Raw genomic sequence first — 21,711 nt, 5'->3', positions numbered from 1 at the left:
TATGTTGCCTTAGGCTGAATGCATATGTTGCGGATTTGATGCGCGTATTTTCATGCAGCAAATCCGAAGCATAATAAAGTACCAGAAAAGTAAATGGGATTTCAAGAAATCTTATCTACACAGTGCAGATTGTTTCTGCGCGTAAATTTGACCTGCGGTGTGTATTTTTAAGTCCGCAGCATGTCCATTTATCCTGTGTTTCCGATGCAAATTATATCTGACTAGTTTTAAAGAAAAACACAGCATAAAACCGCACCAATTTCCACATCAAAATGTAAATACTGTGCCTAAAAACGCACCATTAGGTGCCGTTTTAGCTGTGGAATTACGTGCATACACCTGCGGTTTTGGTGCAGATTTTCCGCATCAAATTACGCAACGTGTGCATGTAGCCTTAAGGTGCTCTACATCAGCATCATATTTCTAAAAGTGTAGCTAAAATGTGAAACTGCTAGTGCGTCCATAACACTCCGCCCGATACATAGATACATACACATATACATACATACACATGCCAATTTTTGCAGAACTGTCCTACAAACTGGACCACGAAAGGGTTTTCATTAAATGGGCGTTTCTGGAGATTTTTTGGGGCGGTAAGTTTACATATAAAAGCCGTGTATGTGTTTTGGAGTACTTATAGCAGGGCAAAACATGTGCAGTTACAAGAAATAGTGAGTGACCCTTTTGGAATTACCTGGATTTCTGCGTTGATTAGTAACAAAATGTGGTCTTGTTATCCAAGTCACAATTATAGACTTTTCATAAAAAAATCTAACTACTAATAGCAAGCCAACCATTGTAAACCCGTGGCCATTGAAGCCAATGCAAGGACCGCTGACAAAAAATGGAGCGAAAAACGCTCAGAGCTGCAATTCTGCCGCAAGAATCGCAACTCAAAAATGGGAAAAAAAAATGACCCTCTGCGTCAAGCCCGGCCTCCAGGATGACGTTTCATCCATAACGTCATTCCAGGAGGCCGGGCTGCATTACGTCAGAGGGGCATGTCGCTATGGGTAAGTATGATCACCTTCCTTTTTTTTTTTTTTTTACCTGCTGTTCTCCACAGCAGACATGCACATCACAGCAGCGTTTTTTTGGGCCAGATTTTCCTGTGACGTGCCTGGCGGATACGCTGGGTGCTTTTACGCAGCGTATCCGCCCTGGGTGGACATAGCCTAACACATCTTCTGAGGTCTTCTCAACGTTGTTTGCCTCAAGGCATGGTTGACACTAACCAAACTATCTTGGGAAGAACAGATTTGTCAGTAACCAGACTTTGTGTGTCTTTTTAGTTAATGGACAAAGCACCTGTGAATCCCACACTTCCAATCTTATCTCCTTAGTTGAGACCCCTTTTGCCAATTAGCTCTTGGAGAAGTCATTAAACACAGAGTATCACTTACTTTTTCTCCCTGCATTGTGAATGTTTACACAATGTGCTCGATAAGACATGAACAGTAGAACGGTTTGTGTTTTATTCGTTTTAGTTAGATGTGTTTTATCTTTAATTGTGTTTATTAGTAATCCATGCAGAAATCCAAGTAAGGGCCTGTTCACATCAGCGTTTGCTTTCCGTTGAGGGGTTCCGTCGGAGGTTTCCGTCGGGTGAACCCCTCAACGGAAAGTCAAACGGAAACCACAGCTTCAGTTTCCATCACCATTGATATCAATGGTGACGGAAACATTGCTAATGGTTTCCGTTTTTTCGACGGAATCCTTAGCAATTGCGCAATTGATTCCGTAAAAAAAACGGAAACCTGCATGGCCTTTAATGTATGGATGGGCCGTGTCCGCCAGAGTGGCTCTTTGTGCTGGCTCATAGAGGCTCTATGTGCACACTCTGTTAGTCTCATAGACTTCTGGGCTGATAACAGCCGCACAGAGTGTTTCAGATTTGTATTCTCATGTGTGAGATTGATGTCTCCAGTAAGGTCCCTAAATTGCAGAGTAGTGAAATGAAGCAAAACTCTGCATGAGTCAAACTTTATATATCTATACCTGACACGATATGATGAGCATTCCATTCAGAATTCTTGTTGGCATAGGGGCATACAAGAAGATATTTCCCACAACATGAAAAACATTTTCTCATGGAAATTCGTTCATATTGTGGGAAGTATTTAGCATTTGCGTTGCACCACGTTTATTTTTCTCAGACAATAGTAAAGTTATTGCTATCATTATAGCGTTTGACATGAACGACCAAAACATTTCTGAAGCATGAACGGTAAGTGTTCCGACCAATGTAGCAGATTTACCTCTGCCCCCAACCAGCTTGGCATCCGAACAAATAGCGACATCACTCTGAGCTCTGCATTTGCATGCAAAGATATTCTGCTAGGATGGGGAAAATAATTCCCTGCTGTTTCACATAATGGGCTTTGCTGTCTGATCGCCACTTACACGCAACTATTGTTACATTCGTAGCGATCAGAAGAGTGTGACTAAATACACATTGCTAATATTGGAATGATCTGAAGATGTTGGAAGCCTTGGAAAAAAAATCACGAAATATTAATCCAGCCGTATTTGTTTACGGTAATTTTGATATTAGAAGGGCCAGTGTATATAGAAAAAGGACTGGACCATATGTTGTGCGTGGCGTGTGTATCAATAATGCAATTAGTAGCTGTCTGTAATATGGGGAAATGATGTTAGAAAACCATGCACAGCTAGTGATTTATGCAGCCTCCTGTAGCCTGAGGCCTGCTACTGATGGAGAATACCCCGGTGTAACAGAACAGTGCACCTCTATTTTTCATGATAATGTTTCATCACACCGTTGCAAGCACTTGCTCTTGTTTACTACCTACTCTAACATGGTGAGGTGCCTGAGGGGGTGGTGCATGACACACAGATTCAAGGAAAAGCAGAGAGAGGGTCTGTGTGTCGTGTACCACCGCCGCCTCTGGCCCTGCACTACTCATAAAATACTGTTCCTTTTGCCCATAGTTCTCCTTTAAATGGATAGGTAGGCAAATGTGAAGCTGGCTTTTTGTTTATGTACTGAAGAGGGAACGGTTGGGGGAGGATGGATTTGCTAAGTGTCCACACCCCCGGGTGAACGAGATGTCTCTATTGGTGGAGATGATCAGTAATGGGGTAGTCCTTTGTCACCAGACCAGACATCTATCTTATGAGGTGAGACCGGAGCGTCAATGATATGGCCCTTTCTTCAAGGAATAAACTTGGGTCTTAGGCCTCATTCGCATCACGTTTTTGGCCAATGTTATGTTATATTTTCATATGCAGAGAAAAGCTCCCAACGTATACGTATATTAAGCATAGGTTGTTTATACTATTATATGATCCGTTTAACGTATTCCCCATTACCTTTTTAATTATGTAATAATTCTGATACATTAAACAGATTCCATAATAGTCTATGGGTGACAAATGCCACTGTTAGGATTCTGTCACTGGCATCCATCACCCATAGGCTATTATGGTATCAGTTTAACATACATGTCATGAAAAGCTAGTGAAAAGCCCATGACGTATACGTTTAACAAATGCCTGTGACGTATGCCATACAGAGGCATACGTCACCCATAAGGCTCCCAAGTTGAAAAAAATTTTTAGATCACGTGGTATACGTTTGTTTTTTTTTTGTGGGCTCCTGTAGTATGGAATAAGGTAGTCTACTATACTAGTCCATACAAAATTTTTTTTATGTCTGTTGCTGTCCTGGCGTGCACACTAAACAAAGGACAAACACATGCCTGTAGGCTGGCTTTTCACGTTGCAGACGCGATTTGGCCAAAATCATGTAGATGGGCTCCAATTTCAAGTTGACTCTTGGTAAGAGCACTTCCATTGTAACTGGCCATTGTTATGTAGCTAAATGTCTGTTTACCGTGTGGCCATTATCCATGAATTCGCTTCTACCTGCAGTCCGTTTGAAAACCACACTCCTCTAAATGTCATGATGGTTTTAGCTCTATCGTGGCCGCACATAGGCTGCGGGGCTCCACAATATGAGCAACCAGCCTCGAGGGCAAGAACTGCCTCCTAGACCTTTCCTACAGGCAGATCTGGATTTATGTTGGTCACCCAATGTGAAAAGCTCTTAATGAACTTCTTGGATGTATTTGAAACCAAAAAAGGGGAAGAATGTGTGACTTGTAAAAACCCGAGCAAGTTCTGAGGAATAAAACGCAGATTTCCTGACTTTAACTTGACATGGTATTTTCCAGACCGAATTAGTGGAGAAACAGAAGTGCAGCTTCAAGTAATTACAAGTAATTTTTGAGCTTCTATAACTAAACGCTCAGTCAAACGTGGAATACTGTAAAATCCTATGAACATCATATATTAATACTATGGGGCAGATTTATCAATGTATTTACACCAGTTTACTGTCGTACAGCTGCAAGAAAAATTAAGTGAACCCTTTGGAATTCCCGGGATTTCTGAATTGCTTTCTAATAAAATGTGGTTTGATGGTTATCGAAGTCACAATTATGGACAAACACAATGTAACTAAAATAATAACACACAAATTGTCATATTGTTAATCTCATTTATTCAGCACATTGGGTGAAATGTATTCACTTTCTTTTAAACCCAATTTCCACAAAAATTTCTACTTTTGATGCATTTAAGCCGCCCACGACGCTTTTCCGCAAAGTTGGTGGACCTTTGCAAAAGAGGGTGAGACCTACCGCAGCCTGACAAATTTACTATAATTTAGGTCAAACTGGTGAAAATTATACTACGATGCTCTTTCAGGTGCACAGCTAGCCAGAGATGCGCCTAATTTGAGACGTGCGTCTCCTATTAAATTAGGTGCATCTATCTCAAGTTATCTTTTTATACGAAGACTGGAATGTCAGTCTTAATAAATCTCTCTCATTGAGTAAACATCCACAATGCAGGGAGCAAAAGTAAGTGATACTCTGATATTTTGACTTCTCCAAGAGCTAATTGGCAAAAAGCGTTTAAATTAATCAGATGGGTTTGCAAGTGTTGATTTCACAGATGCTTTGTCCAATAAATAAAGACACACAAAGCCTGGTTACTGACCCCTGTTCTTCCCAAGAAAGATTGGTTAGTGTGAACTATGCCTTGGGGCAAGCAACTTTTAGAAGACTACAGAAGATGTGTTATAAAAATGCATGAAGTAGGAAAAGGCTACAAAAGCATTGCTAAAAATCTGGGTGTACATTAATCCACTATTAGACAAATTGTCTACAAATGGAGAAAATTCAGGGCTGTTGCTGCTCTCCCTAGGAGTGGGCATTACAAAATTTCATGTGTCCACTATTAGAAAAACACTGAACAAGAATGGTGTTCGTGGAAGGACACCACGAAGGCCGCTGCTGCTATATGTAAAAAAATAACATTGCGGCCCTGCACTAGTTTGTTCGAGACCTTCTGGATGTTTCACAATTCTTCTACCACAAACGCACAAGGTTATGTTTAGAGAAATAAAGAATACGGCACACCAAACCTCATCCTAACTGTGCGTCATGGTGGAGGGAGCATCATGGTTGGGGCTGCTTTCCTGCCTAAGTACCTTGACGCCTTGCGGTCATTGAGGGACCAATGTATTCAAAGGTGAATCAGAACATTTTACAGGTGAATGTAAGGGCAGCAGTTCATGACTTCAAGCTACAGAGACTTAGGTGATACAAGACAATGACCCAAAGCACACAAGTAAATGAACTAAAGAATGGTTGAAAAAGAAGACTATTTGTTTTTTGGAAACGTTAAATCAGCGTCCTGACCTTAACCCTATCGGGAAGCTGTAGCATGAGCTGAAGAGGGCTGTGCACACAAAGTCCCAGAAATATTGAAGAGCTGAAACATGTGCGCAGTGAACGATTCCTCCTTATCGTGGTGCAAATTGTATTTGCAGCTGCAGAAAACATTTGGTGAAGGTGATTTCTACTAAAGGGGAATCTACAGGTTATTAAATTCAAGGGTTTACTTACATGAACATTATAATTGTGTGTTATTAGTTTATATAGATTATTATCGAAGTCCCAATTATAGGCAAACAGTCAGACTATATTTATTAGTAATCAAATACTTTTTCTTGCAACTGTAAATACGTTATAAAATATGACATTGAGTTGAACGCCATATTTATAAAGCCACCTGTACCAATTCAACTCTTATTATCCTCCTTTCCTTTGTTTCTATTCTGTCTCATATTGCTATCAAGACTTAGAAATCATCTATATGTGTTACAGGAAATCAGCCGTTCCTCCTTTTTTTCCCAAGTCTGTGTCTGAATTTAAGACAACTGCCTGCAGAAGGAACCTCCTCCACTGCTCTAGGAGACCAAAAATGTTAAGGCATGCCCCATAGCTAAGCTCCGCTCCATCTGTCTGACCGAAAAAAAAAAAAAAAGGAAGATATCTGCAGGAAATGACACCTATGTTCTCTGCAAGATTTCTCCAAGAGTGTATGTTTCAGGAACGTGCAGAAAATCCTGCAAATTGACAAACCGTGTGAGCACGTTTTATCTCCCGTTTACTTTTATCATTCATCTCTCCATGTTTAGTGTTCATATTGTGGGAAGTATTTTGCATTTGCGTTGCACCACATTTATTTTTCTCAGACAATAGTAAAGTTATTACTATCATTGGAGCGTTTGACACGAACGACCAAAACATTTTTTAAGCTTGAACGGTAAGGGTATGTGCACACACACTAATTACGTCCGTAATTGACGGACGTATTTCGGCCGCAAGTCCCGGACCGAACACAGTGCAGGGAGCCGGGCTTCTAGCATCATAGTTATGTACGATGCTAGGAGTCCCTGCCTCTCTGCAGGACAACTGTCCCGTACTGTAATCATGTTTTCAGTACGGGACAGCAGTTCCACGGAGTAGCAGGGACTCCTAGCATCGTACATAAGTATGATGCTAGGAGCCCGGCTCCCTGCACTGTGTTCGGTCCGGGACTTGCGGCCGAAATACGTCCGTCAATTACGGACGTAATTAGTGTGTGTGCACATACCCTAAGTGTTCCGATCAATGTAGCAGATTTTCACGGCAGCCTAGTCAACGTCCTGTAGGGGTCTCCCGTGCAGGCTGGACCCGGGGCTCAGCTGTCTACTGACAGCCGGGCTCCTGCTCCAATGGTAGCAATCGAAGTTTGCTTAGATCGTGGCCGTTTAACCCCTGAAATGCTGCGGTCATTAGCGACCGCTGCATTTGAGTTGTTTACAGAGGGAGTGAGCTCCCTCTCTCACCCATCGGCGGCCCGCAAATGCAATTGCGGGTATCCGATGGGGTTCCACGGCAGCCGGGGGCCTAGCAAAGGCCCCAGGTCTGCCCTGGCTATATACCTATGAGGACGTGCCAGAGGCATGTCCTAATAGATACCTTTTCAGTTTTACACTGAAATAATGCATTATATCTGCGATCTAAAATCGCATAGTGAAGTCTCCTAGAGAAAATAATGTGAAATAAAAGTTAATAAAATCATACACATAAAAAAAATTAAAATGTTTGCCATAATAAAATGGTTTACTTAGTAAAAGTGTAAAAATTCAAATAAAAACTACACATATATGGTATCCCCGCGATCGTAATGACCCAAAAAATAAAGTTTGCATGTTATTTAAACCGCAAGGTGAACGCCGTAACAAAAAAAACCTGCAAATACCAATGGCAATATTGGTATTTTTTCCCATCCCCCCCCCCAAAAATAATAAAAGGTTAATCAATAAGTCCCATGTACCCCAAAATGGTAGCAATGAAGCAAAATAACAAGCCCTCATATGGCGACATTGACGGAAAAATAAAAAAGTTATGGCTCTTGGAAAGCAGTGATACAAAATAAAATTATTTTAGTTCAAAAGTGTTTTTATTCTGCAAAAGTAGTACAACCTAAAAAAAAAATATACATATGTGGTATCGCCGTAATCGTACCGACCCATAGAATAAAGGTAGCATGTTATTTATGTTGCATAGTAAACGGCGCAAATGTAAAGTGCATAGAACAATGACTAAATTGTGGTTTGTTTGTTTTTATATCCCCCCCCCCCCAAAAAAAATGAATAAAAATATTCTACATACCCCAAAACGGTGCCATTTGAAAAATACAACTCATCCCGCAAAAAATAAGTCCTCATACAGCCATGTCCACGTGAAGATAAAAAAAGTTATATCTCTTTGAATGTGATGATGGAAAAACGAAACAATTGCTTGGTCATTAGGGCCCAGAATGCATACCGGGGGAAGGATTTAAACCATATGTATATATTTACTGCATTGGAGTCCCTAGTTTAATGGGAAATCTGCTAATAACTAAGAACTACAGTAAGACAAAAGAGCTATCAAATGTGCTAGACATTAAAATGTATTCAGTGACATGGGGGATGGGGGTGCTGCATAGATCCAGTTCTCACATGATGTCACTGCTTCTTGACAAAGAGTCTATAAGTGTAACGTTCTGTAAGGACCCCGAAAGGTTGTGGCCAAGATAGACGGATGCTTCATATTATTATGATTTGCACTGCATTTATCTAGTATTAGAGCAATTTCTGATCATGTGTGTTTATCCATACTCATTGATAGACCTTTCTAATCTGCATCCTACAAATGACCTTAAATCTATTCTCAAACATCAGAATAAATCCCAAGCAGTTTAAATCACTCTTGACTTCATGCGGGGGTTGGCGAATATCATAGCCCAAAAATAACACAAATCCATTTAATCCCTCCTCCCCTCTAAAGTTCTCAGTGTGAACTTTGGCCTTCGCTGCCAGAGGTGGGTTTAACCCTTTCCAGATAAGAGCTCCGCGACGGTGAACCTTATCATGGTGATTTTATTTGCAATTACACAAAAGACTATTACGGGGATTGTGGCCATGAGTTTATACTATTTTCCCTGTTGCCATGAGTTTTTACTAGACTACGTTGTACGAATTTGCATCAAACTGCTATCTTTCTTATCATAGTTTCTCAAGAGTAGTAGAATATATATTTGTGTATATTGGTCACCATACCTGGTGTATTATTACTGTGGCCGCCTTATTTAGAATTTTTTATTTTTTATTATTGCAGCCCCCATTTGTACAGTACACCTGGTAAAAGGTTGGGCAGGCCATCCTCTTACTGGGCGCTTTGTTGCAAACCTATTAGACTCACATTGAGCGTCTCCTAGGAATTCATAGTGAAAGAGACTTCCGGTCCACACAGCAGACACTGTGGGAATTGGCCGGTCACAGTTCGGTCATGTGACCAAATTGCGACCACGTTATTTCTGCAATAGAGCACACGGTAAGAGGATGGCCTGCCCAACATTTTACCAGGTGTACTGTACAAAAGGGAGCCGCAATAAAAAAAAATTTGCTGGAATGGCTCTCTAAGTTTATTGGTGCTACCTTCGCAATTGACTATCGTTTGATAAAGTGCTTGATAGCGAAGGGAGCCTGAACACCAAGCTGCGGTAAATGCTGAGAGGCAGAGAACTTGCTCAGTTTGCGCAAATTGCCTCAGTTTTTGGCAGCATGGCCTGTACAGGTGAAGCACTATGAAACTATGTGCTTCACATGTATTTGCCTTGCAACCGAGAACCGCACCACAAAATTGGCAATTTCTGGTAAACCGCTACTCTTTGAGTAGCATTTGATAATTAAGTACTAGCAGTAGTCCCAAATGAATAGTCCTAAAAGTAGTGCTGTGTGGCATTCTTTTTCTTCTTTTTTTCTTTTTTTTTTTTGCCTGTGGGAAGCAATTATTCACATTAAGTAGTAAATCCTCGCAAGCTTTTTATCAACACATTTAATGGAGGCGGTTTTAAAAAAAAAAAATCGCCTAGCAATCTCAATCATCGCACAAAAAAATCACTATAAAAAACACAATTGCAGAACAAACAAAATCACCAGTGTAGCTCAGGACATAGCTTGGATCCATTTTCAAGAATTTAGAAATTGAAAAGCCATGAGCATGTATGTATAAAATACTGACCATAGTAACAGGTCACGTTGACTTTTGCAGGTCACCAATCTACTCATTCGAGGCTGAGAAGAGACTTTTTCTCATTTACGATCAGGCTTATCTGACTAATCTTAGATCTGTTTTATCAATTGCTCTCATCTGAGGAGGAATGTTCTACTTTAATTATGTATGATTTTTTCTTTCTCTACTTTTTTTATTAAATGCAGGAAAGATCAGAATGTCTTATCTCCAGTGACCTGTTGGAACCTGCTTCTAACGCAGGTGAAACGAGAGAGCCGCAATCACGCTACATTAAGTGATATCTACTTGAATAACATCATCCCTCGATTTGGCCAAGTCAATGAGGATTCTGGGCGGCTCTTTAAGAAGGTGAGAATATTGTCTTTAATTTTCCTGCAAAAGAGAAAACGTGACAATGTGAACGTGTGGTCCTCTTGGTTGCACTTCCTTTCTTGGTTACATTTCTTCTCTTGAATAATTTAAAGTGGTTTTCCGATACTTTGATATTAATGGCCTATCCTTGTGATAGAAGGTCAATATCAGACCAATGGGCGTCTTGGCACGCCCGCCAATGAACTGAGTGAATGAGCCGTGCCGTTTTGGTCAGCGCCACATCCCCTGTATGGTTTACCAGACACAGCTCTGTACCAAATGTACAGTGTTGTGCCTGGTCAACAAAGAGTATGCAGCCCCTTTAGTCAGCTGATCAGTGGGGTGCCACAAAGTCCTGGAAAAACCCCTGTAGTATATTTAAAGCGTACCTGACTTTCCAGGTAACTTTTAAGAATAATCTGTCATATGTGTGTACATGAGGAAAAACGCTTTTTTTCTGGCCATTATCGGACTTGTGTATGACATTTATTAGCAGTTTTCCCCTCCTGCAGAGACTCTCTCTTTCTCTCCTCTTTTTTTCTTTTTCTCTTCCTCAGTTTTCTCTGAACTAGTAAGTGGAGCTTAATGTCTATTATGTCTTCTATACACTGCACGCAGAGAAGAGGAGAATCCTGCTGTCCTATCTCAATCTATCACATATATATATATTATATATATATACACAAAGAAGCTGCAGCAGCATGGAGGATATTCTACTGCAGTAATGAGCAGTGTAGCTGATAATCCAGCACTGTGGTGAAATGTAACACTTACCAGCTGCAGCACGTCGTTCTTTCCCTTTTGCGACAACAGGGGGTGGACAGCAGAAGGGAGATGCCTAGCGGCAGTAACTTCACGCAGAATTTGCATGGACAAAGCAACTATGCTTTAACAGTAAAAAAATTACAAAGTTGATCATCAGGCATACTATTAGATTAGCACAAGTTGTTTTAAAACCTTGTGTCCATTTGACTGATTCAGTGAAAATTCACTTTCTAAAGTATCCTCTTTCCTGTGACCGAGATGGTGTTAGAGTACTTTATAATGTCTACTAAAGATTCTTTATTCACCATCAACCCAAACATTGCACAAATACATCATGTTGACCGTTAAAGAGGCTCTGTCACCACATTATAAGTGCCCTATCTCTTACATAATGAGATCGGCGCTGTAATGTAGGTAACAGCACTGTTTTTTATTTAGAAAAACTATCTATTTTCACCAAGTTATGAGCGATTTTAGCTTTATGCTAATGACTTTCTTAATGCCCAATTGGGCGTGTTTTTACTTTTGACCAAGTGGGCGTTGTGGAGAGAAGTGTATGACGCTGACCAATCAGCATCATATACTTCTCTCCATTAATTTACTCTGCACGTAGTGATCCTGCATTGTTCACTATGTGCAGTCACATACACACACATTAACGTTGCTGAAGTGTCTTGACCGTAAATAGACATCGCGTCCAACCATGACGGGATGTCTATTCAGTATCCCGACACTTCGGTAAAGTTTGTGTGTGACTTACAGCACAGCACAATCAGATCACGTTGTACTGTCACTTACAGCGTGATCTCGCGAGATTACACTTGCTGTGCTGTAAGCCCCACACAAACGTTAGCGAAGGTGTTGGGATTGTGAATAGACGTCCCGTCCTGGTTGGACGCAATGTCTATTTACTGTCAAGACGCTTCAGTAACGTTAATGTGTGAGTATGTGACTGCACATAGTGAACAACGCAGGATCACTATGTGCAGAGTAAATGAATGGAGAGAAGTGTATGACGCTGATTGGTCAGCATCATACACTTTTCTCTCCACAACGCCCACTTGGTCAAAAGGTAAAACACGTCCAGTTAGGCATTAAGAAAGTCATTAGCATAACTTGGTGAAAATTAGATAGTTTTTCTAAATAAAAAAACACTGCTGTTAGGGCCTGTTCACATCAGCGTTGGCTTTCCGTTCCGGGGTTCCGTCTAAGGTTTCCGCCGGGTGAACCCCGCAACGGAAAGTCAAACTGAAACCACAGCTTCCGTTTCCGTCACCATTGATATCAATGGTGACGGAAACATTGCTAATGGCTTCCGTTCTTCACCATTCCGGCAGGTTTCCGTCTGAATGACTAAATCCATAGCGGAGTCGAATTCGCTATTGATTCCGTCGGAAAAACGGAAACCTGCCGGAACGGTGACAAACCGAAACCATTAGCAATGTTTCCGTCACGATTGATATCAATAGTGACTGAAACGGAAGCTGTGGTTTCAGTTTGACTTTCCATTGCGGGGTTCACCCGACGGAAACCTCCGACGGAACCCCGGAACGGAAAGCCTATGCTGATGTGAACAGGCCCTTACCTACATTACAGCGCCGATCTCATTATGTAAGAGATAGGGCAATTATAATGTGGTGACAGAGCCTCTTTAACCCCTTAACGCTCCAGGACATACTATTATGTCATGGTAAGTGCATCGTTCGCGCTCCATGACATAATAGTATGTCATGGAGTAAACACGGCGCCGTTCGCGCGGGGCGCGTGCATGAGCTGTGATAGCTGCTGTTTCCGACAGCAGACTATCACTGCTCAATGTGCCGGGACCGATCGCGGTGGTCCCCGCAGATTTAACCCCTCAGAAGCCGCGTTCAATAGCGATCGCGGCTTCTTAGGGGTTAATCCGCCATCGCCGGCCTGCTACACGATAGCGGCCGGCGATGGTGACTATGGCAACCGGACACCAAAAAATGGCGTCCGGCTATGTCATAGACGGAAGCCTAGTGGGTCCTGACAGAGTCAGGACCCACTATGCTTGCTGTCAGTGAGTAGCTGACAGTTCTAATACACTGCACTACGCATGTAGTGCAGTGTATTAGAATAGCGATCAGGACCTCCTGCCCTCAAGTCCCCTAATGGGACAAAGTAAAAAAGTTAAAAAAAAGTTAAAAAAAGTTGTGTAAAAATAAGAAAATAAAAGTTTTAAAAGTAATAAAAGTAAAAATCCCCCTTTTTCCCTTGTCAGTCTTTATTATTAAAATAAATAAATAAACAAATAAACTATACATAATTGGTATCGCCGCGTCCGTAACGGCCTGAACTACAAAATTATTTCGTTATTTATCCCGCGCGGTGAACGCCGTAAAAAAAATAAATAATAAACCGCACCACAATCACAATTGTTTGGTCACTTCACCTCCCAAAAAATGGAATAAAAAGAGATCAAAAAGTCGCATGTACCGAAAAATGGTACTGATCGAAACTACAGTTCGTTACGCAAAAAATAAGTCCTCGCACGGCTTTTTTGAAGGAAAAATAAAAACGTTATGGCTCTTAGAATAAGGGAACACAAAAAGTGAATGATTGTTTACAAAACGTATTTTATTGTGCAAACGCCATAAGACATAAAAAAAACTATAAACATCTGGTATCGCCGTAATCGTATCGCCCCGCAGAATGAAGTGAATGTGTCATTTATAGCACACGGTGAACGCTGTGAAAAAAATAGAACAAAAAAACAATAGTAGAATTGCGGTTTTTTAGTCACCGCGCCACCTAAAAATAGAATAAAGACTGATCAAAAAGTCGCATGCATGACATGAAAACTGCAATGGATTCCTCAAGGTCTCTAGTTTCCAAATTGGGGTCACTTTTGGGGGTTTTCCACTGTTTTGGCACCACAAGACCTCTTCAAACCGGACATGGTGCCTAATAAAAAAGAGGGCTCAAAATCCACTAGGTGCTCCTTTGCTTCGGAGGCCGGTGCTTCAGTCCATTACCGGCCCGAGGGCCACGTGTGGGATATTTCTCTAAACTGCAGAATCTGGGCAATAAGTATTAAGTTGCGTTTCTCTGATAAATCCTTTTGTGTTATAAAAAAAATGGTATAAAGAGGATTTTCTGACAAAAAAAAAAAAGTAAATGTCACCTCTACTTTGCTCTAAATTTCTGTGAAACACCTAAAGGGTTCATAAACTTTCTACATGCTGTTGTGAATACTTTGAGGGGTCTAGTTTCTAAAATGGGGTGTTTGATAGGGGTTTCTAATATATGGGCCCCTCAAAGCAACTTCAGAACTGAACTGGAACCTAAAAAAATAAATAAATGAGGCAATACTTCGCTTCTCACATTATACTGATAATGAGTCGTGCCCACCCCGAGATGACCCCATTTTGACCGTTTGTATAAACGGAGACCCCTATTAGACCGTTTCAGTGCCCGGTTTTCCCAAGCATACACCCCCGAGAAGTGTATTTCTATTGATGAGTCCCTGGTACATTTTAAAGCGAGGGTTCAATTCCGCCAGTACCTGCCGGGTAAGAGGGCAAGGTATGGCGTGAAGATGTATAAGCTGTGCGAGAGTGCATCAGGGTATACCTACAGGTTTAGGATATATGAAGGAAAGGCCACCCCCAAACCAGACTGCATCCTGGACTACAATAGGTACATTGGAGGGATGGACTTGTAAGATCAAGCCCTGAAGCCCTACAGCGCCATGCGGTGTGGTATAAGAAGCTGGCCGGGCACATCATACAGATGGCTTTGTACAATGCGTACGTGCTACGTCGATGTGCAGGCCAGAGGGGAACTTTCCTGGAATTTCAAGATCTAATCTTTAGGGACCAGGAAGGGGGGGCACCCAGTACTTCTGGAAGCGAGGCCACACGCATCGTACCAGGGCAACACTTTCCAAGAGAAGTTCCCCAAACCGGTGGAAAGGGAAAGAGTCAAAAGAGGTGCAGAGTCTGCTATAAGAGGGGGATAAGGAAGAACACAATATACCAATGTGACACGTGTCCCGAAAAACCAGGGCTCTGTATAAAAGATTGTTTTAAAATGTATCATACATCCCTTGATTTTTAATTTACCGTGATGCACTCCGCACAGCTTACCCCCCTCATCTTTCCCTTCTGAGCCCTGCTGTGTGCCCAGGCAGCTGATAACAGCCACATGTAGGGTATTGCCGTACCCAGGAGAACCCACATTACAATTTAAGGGGTGTATATCTCCGGTGGCGCATGCTGGGCACACTATATCGGACACTGACATGCCATATATATATATATATATAAAATTGCAAATCTCACTCTGCACCATCTGCTGCGCATTATCTTTTACACAGTACCTGTGGGGTCAAAATGCTCACTACACCTCTAGATGAATGTCTTAAGAGGTGTAGTTTTTAAAATGGGGTCACTTCTCGGGGGTTTCAACTCTACTGGTACCTCAGGGGCTTCTGCATACATGACTTAGCACCAGAAAAGCTCCAGTAGGCCAAATGGTGGTCCTTTCCTTCTGAGCCCTCCCATGGGCCCAAACGGCAGTTTATCACCACAAATGGGGTATTGCCGCACTAAGGACAAATTGGGCAACAAAATGGGGTATGTTGTTCCCTGTGAAAATAAGAAATTTTGATCAAAAATTACATCTTATTGGAAAAAATATCTTTTTTTTCATTTCACAGCCCAATTCAAATAGGTGCTGTGAAAAAACTGTGCGGTCAAAATGATAATAAAAACCATAAATGAATTCCTTGAGGGGTGTAGTTTCCAAAATGGGGTCACTTCTGGTGGGTTTCCATTGCTTTGATACCTCTGGGGCTCTGTAAATGCGACATGGCACCCGAAAACCAATCCAGCAAAATCTGGACTCCAACAAACACATAGCGCTCCTTTCCTTCTGAGCCCTCCCATGGGCCCAAACGGCAGTTTATCACCACAAATGGGGTATTGCCGCACTAAGGACAAATTGGGCAACAAAATGGGGTATGTTGTTCCCTGTGAAAATAAGAAATTTTGATCAAAAATTACATCTTATTGGAAAAAATATCTTTTTTTTTCATTTCACAGCCCAATTCAAATAGGTGCTGTGAAAAAACTGTGCGGTCAAAATGATAACAAAAACCATAAATGAATTCCTTGAGGGGTGTAATTTCCAAAATGGGGTCACTTCTGGTGGGTTTCCATTGTTTTGATACCTCAACACCTCTTCAAACCTGGCATGCTGCCTAAAATATATTCTAATAAAAAAGAGGCCTTAAAATGCACTAGGTGCTTCTTTGCTTCTAGGGCTTGTGTTTTAGTCCACGAGCGCAGTAGGGCCACATGTGGGACATTTATAAAAACTGCAGAATTTGGACAATACATATTTAGTAGTATTTCTCTGGTAAAACCTTCTGTGTTACAGAAAAAAAATTAATAAATTTGAAATTCAGCAGAAAAAATGAAATTTGCAAATTTCATTTCCACTTTGCTTTAATTCCTGTGAAATGCCTGAAGGGTTAAAAAACTTTCTATATGCTGTTTTGAATACTTTGAGGGGTCTAGTTTTTAAAATGGGGTGTTTTATGGGGGTTTCTAATACATAGGCCCCTCAAATCCACTTCAGAACTGAACCGGTACCTTCAAAAAAAGGCTTTTGAAATTTTCTTAAGAATATGAGAAATTGCTGTTTATGTTCTAAGCCTTGCAACGTCCAAGAAAAATAAAATAATGTTCAAAAAACGATGCCAATCTTAAGTAGACATATGGGAAATGTGAACTAGTAACTATTTTGGGTGGTATAACCGTCTGTTTTTCAAGCAGATGCATTTAAATTCTGAAAAATGCTATTTTTTGTAAATTTTCTCTAAATTTTGCAATTTTTCACAAATAAAGACTGAATATATCGACCAAATTTTACCACGAACATGAAGCCCAAAGTGTCACGAGAAAACAATCTCAGAATCGCTTGGATAGGTTTAAGCATTCCGACGTTATTTCCACATAAAGTGAAATATGTCAGATTTGAAAAATGGGCTCTGAGCCTTAAGGCCCAAACTAGGCTGCGTCCTTAAGGGGTTAAAGAGGCTCTGTCACCAGATTTTCAAACCCCTATATCGTATTGCAGCAGATCGGCGCTGCAATGTAGATTACAGTAACGTTTTTTTTTTCTTCAAAAACTAGCATTTTTGGCCAAGTTATGACCATTTTTATATTTATGCAAATGAGCCTTTCTTAAGTACAAGTGGGCGTGTATTGTGTGTGTACATCTGGGCGTTTTTACTTGTTTTACTAGCTGGGCGTTGTGAATAGAAGTGTATGATGCTGACGAATCAGCATCATCCACTTCTCTTCGTCAACACCCAGTTTCTGGCAGTGCACAGACACACAGCGTGTTCTCGAGAGATCACGCTGTGACGTCACTTCCGGCCCCAGGTCCTGCATCGTGTCGGACGAGCGAGGACACATCGGCATCAGGCGACAGAGGCTACAGTTGATTCTGCAGCAGCATCGGCGTTTGCAGGTAAGTCGATGTAGCCTCTGTCGCCTGGTGCTGATGTGTCCTCGCTCGTCCGACACGATGCAGGACCTGGGGCAGGAAGTGACGTCACAGCATGATCTCTGGAGAACACACTGTGTCTCTGCACTGCCAGAAGCTGGGTGTTAACGAAGAGAAGTGGATGATACTGATTCGTCAGCATCATACACTTCTATTCACAACGCCCAGCTAGTAAAACAAGTAAAAACGCCCAGATGTACACACACAATACACGCCCACTTGTACTTAACTTTAAACACGCCCAGTTGTACTTAAGAAAGGCTCATTTGCATAAATGTAAAAATGGTCATAACTTGGCCAAAAATGCTCGTTTTTGAAAAAAAAAACGTTACTGTAATCTACATTGCAGCGCCGATCTGCTGCAATACGAGATAGGGGTTTGAAAATCTGGTGACAGAGCCTCTTTAAGTGACATGTTAAATACACGCTAAAAGTCTATTTGTTTACGGAACGGTCCTGCAAACCAGTTTGCAAAATGGGCTGGGTTTATGAAAAGGGTGTTTTTGGTAGTTTTTGGAGCGTTCCCAGTTGTGATGGGAGCGTGGCTTATAAATGTCCGTGTTTTGAAATTCAAATGCCAGTCAATAGGTTGTTGTGTCAGATCACTGAAAAAAGGCCACGCATAATTATAAAGTCAGGTTAAAACACGAGTTCCCAGCAGGATGCAAACAATCCAGAATGTTTTATGGAGGAGGAGGAGGTCAACAGGGTGCAAAAAAGTCACATACACACCTACCACTCAGGAGGGGGTTGCTGCCTAATATTATTATTGCACACAGATAAGGCTTATATAGGTGCCAGAGAAGTGCACCATGTTGGCTAGCAGCCACTTGGTCATGCCCATAGAAGATCAGGCGGGCTGCCCAGCACCTTCTAAGTGTATCACGCAAAGTACGGACACCGCATTCTCCCCCTACACCACAAGGCCAGACTGAATCCTGCAAAAATGATTAACCTGATAAACATGAGGTATTAGTTGATATTTTGACCAAAAATCTGCACGCTCACAACCTAGGCAGGAGTCCTTTATTGTTTTGTGAGACCATACAAAATGACTTTGTTTTTTTGCATGCTTGAAATTGACTATATTATATATGAATATATACACATCATTCATTAATTTACTCACTCTACTTTCCTCTTCTTCTTTTTTTTTTTTTTTTTAAGTTCCGCTCCTTCCATTTTGTTCTTTTTCTATTTAATTTATTTTGCCCTCCTCTTAATTCTTTTTTTATTTTATTTATTTATTTCACCCTCTCATATCTCTTGTGCCAACTATTACCAGGCTGTTCTTTTTTTGTGCCAGTTTTTGGCAGACTGTGCCAGATGCCATTCTATCCTCATTAATTTTAGCCTTGTGTAATTTAATCAAAGGTGTTTTTGATACTAAGATATTTTCATTTCTGATATGATATGTGACTGCTGGATTTTGTTTTGTCTTCTTGACAATGTCGCACAGACTTTGGTTTATGGTTTTATTTTCTGATCGCTCTTTGCATCTGTTTGGTTTCACATAAAACATTGAACATTTAATATTCGTATCACATATTCTCTCAATTGCAGTTTGTTTGTTCAAGTCAAATGCTTAAGTAATTGCAGCCACATTTACATCTGCATTTACCTTGCTTGCGTTTTATTCGATGGTCTTCAGCTGACATATATCCCAAAGAGTTGGCAGCCGCCAGGTTGATAGTAGTAAGAACTTCAACATCTAGTTTTGATTATTTTTCTTATTTTTTTTTTTTTCCAAGATTTCTTTGAAATGCTCACCTCACTAAACCTTATTTATACCTATACGTAACCGTATAATAACGTCTTGATGAGAATCTTTGTGGCCCATGTCAAAGGAGTGCTTAAAACTGATGTACAAACCACTACATCCTTTGCCTATCTTGTTTTATAGCTAAAGTTGCTGTGTTAGGCTGGATTCACACGAGGTCATTACGTCCGCAATTGACAGACGTATTTCGGCCGCAAGTCCCGGACCGAACACAGTGCAGGGAGCCTGGCTCCTAGCATCATACTTATGTACGACGCTAGGAGTCCCTGCCTCGCTGCCGGACAACTGTCCCGTACTGTAATCATGTTTTCAGTACGGGACAGTTGTCCGGCAGCAAGGCAGGGACTCCTAGCGTCGTACATAAGTATGATGCTAGGAGCCCGGCTCCCTGCACTGTGTTCGGTCCGGGACTTGCGGCCGAAATACGTCCGTCAATTACGAACGTAATGACTTCGTGTGAATCCAGCCTCAGACTCTGTTCACACTGGTGCCACTGTTTACAATGGAAACCGCGACGATGTTATGGATTCCTCTTACAACGGATCCAAATGGTTTCCCACGAACGCCATGGACAACTTGGGGTCAGTCTGGTTTCTGTCAGAGCTTCCCATGCTTTGAGGGCAAGAATAGCGTTACATGCAGCACTGAAAAGTGACGGGACCTGCAACCGAGAGTCACTAACACTAATGTGATCTGTAATCTGAGAATGAAGCATTCTCTAATTCATTCCAAGTTTTATACGCTGCCACCTTTTACTGGTTAATCCTCTTAACTGCCATGATAATTTGTTTGTGGCAAACAATAAGTTAAACATTTTTTTTATTGTAAGAAATCTTAAACCTTCCTCAATTTATACCTGACGCACGCAGCTATTCTGCATGCATGGAACGCACTACAGCTCTGCAATGGGTGTGCTTCCATGTGGTACTTTACAGGCATTGTAGCATACCACATTTTTTTTCCCCCATGGAATCTGAGAAGAACCTCTTTGTGTAAGATCAGGGGCACATAGAGGTATGGTATGGATTTCTAAGGGTCCCATACTGGATGTCCTTGTACCCACTAAACATCCCATTGACATTCCGAACAAGGAGGTTGATAGATTTCCGGCTTCATGTGCAAAAGCGGGCATATAAGCCATCTCATGGCTTCCCAAGAAGACCCACTGTGATGCTGCATGCTCAGACCCCTTTACATTTTTTTAACAGTATGAGAAGTTTGGAATAATTCCTCACACCCCTTCAGCCATTTTGAAGCACCCATAGGGATTACCGGCCCTCATTTGTATGACGGTTGTGGGCCATTTAATTGGTGCAGATGCACCCACTTTCTCCGAATTAGCAGGGCATCATATAGATGTTCTTAAGTAAACGCCTCTGTCAGGTGACAGATGCTCTTTAAACCCCTTTGGCATCGCTCATAGTAATCAAAATCTCTAAATAGTGCCAAAGCTTTCTATTTATTCTAGTGGTGTGAAATCACAGACCGATGTCATATCTATCTGTGACTTTATAGAAAACCACTTTCCAATTTAAAACACCAAATTGCTAAAAAAAAAGTCAGAAAGGAAATCCCCACAGTGACCAGCTGTAGAATACAAAGTCCTCTATTACCCAATAATACAGAACAGATATATGTGTAATAATAATATCTAATATTGAGTGTGTACAATATCATTTGTAAAAACGTGGGTATAATCAATCAATAATGATGATGGATGCGAAAATGTTTACAACTTGTACTACTACAAGTATTGGCTCATCCGAATAATCACGGGATAAGCAAAGTACAGGAATCAAGCCGTACTATTCTCTGCCAAGATTAAAATAAATGTTCTGTCGTTTCCAAATAATGGAAGCATTTCAGCGTTTTGTAATTGGTTGGGTTGCATTTGTATAGTGGAGCCAGTCGGATTGTTTGCTGGTTTACAAAGGTTGATTTGTAGCCAACTACTATATATGAGATTGCATCTCTAACCTCCGGTCTGCCTCTCCCTCTTGGGTGTCTCCCAGAGGGACAGTCAAGTTAAAGAGACAGCTCAGCGTGTGGTCTCCTTCCTGACTTTGTAGCCTGGCTACATGAAAAGTCCCATAGGGAAAGGGCAGCGGGATGAAGGTATTAACAATTAATATGGCAGAAAATGCCTCCTCCTGTGTTAGAAGCCTTTAGAAAAAATAACTACATGAATTAATAATGCCAGTTGCAGGGTCTGGAATAAAGAGAATGTCTGTCTGTCTGTCTGTCTGTCTGTCTGTCTGTCTGTCTGTCTGTCTGTCTGTCTGACTTCTGTGTTCCCCTTTTGTCTGCCTACATAGAAGTACAACAAGTTTG

The 21,711-nt window shown here is 41.3% G+C and overlaps 1 protein-coding gene across 2 annotated transcripts in view; it reads left to right on the top strand.

Annotated features, from left to right (window-relative positions):
* Positions 1 to 21,711, top strand: part of SRGAP2 (SLIT-ROBO Rho GTPase activating protein 2) — a 130,292-nt gene that overhangs the window by 61,986 nt on the left and 46,595 nt on the right. For both annotated transcript variants that reach the window (XM_075853715.1, XM_075853714.1), the window contains exon 4: positions 10,130 to 10,292. In XM_075853715.1, the coding sequence (XP_075709830.1) occupies positions 10,130 to 10,292 (163 nt within the window). The remainder of the gene's footprint in view (positions 1 to 10,129; positions 10,293 to 21,711) is intronic.

Source organism: Rhinoderma darwinii, chromosome 2, assembly GCF_050947455.1.
Source record: "Rhinoderma darwinii isolate aRhiDar2 chromosome 2, aRhiDar2.hap1, whole genome shotgun sequence".
NCBI lineage: Eukaryota > Metazoa > Chordata > Amphibia > Anura > Rhinodermatidae > Rhinoderma > Rhinoderma darwinii.
The sequence above is the reverse complement of the archived record's forward strand: the minus strand, read 5'-3'. Positions and strand labels throughout refer to the sequence as shown.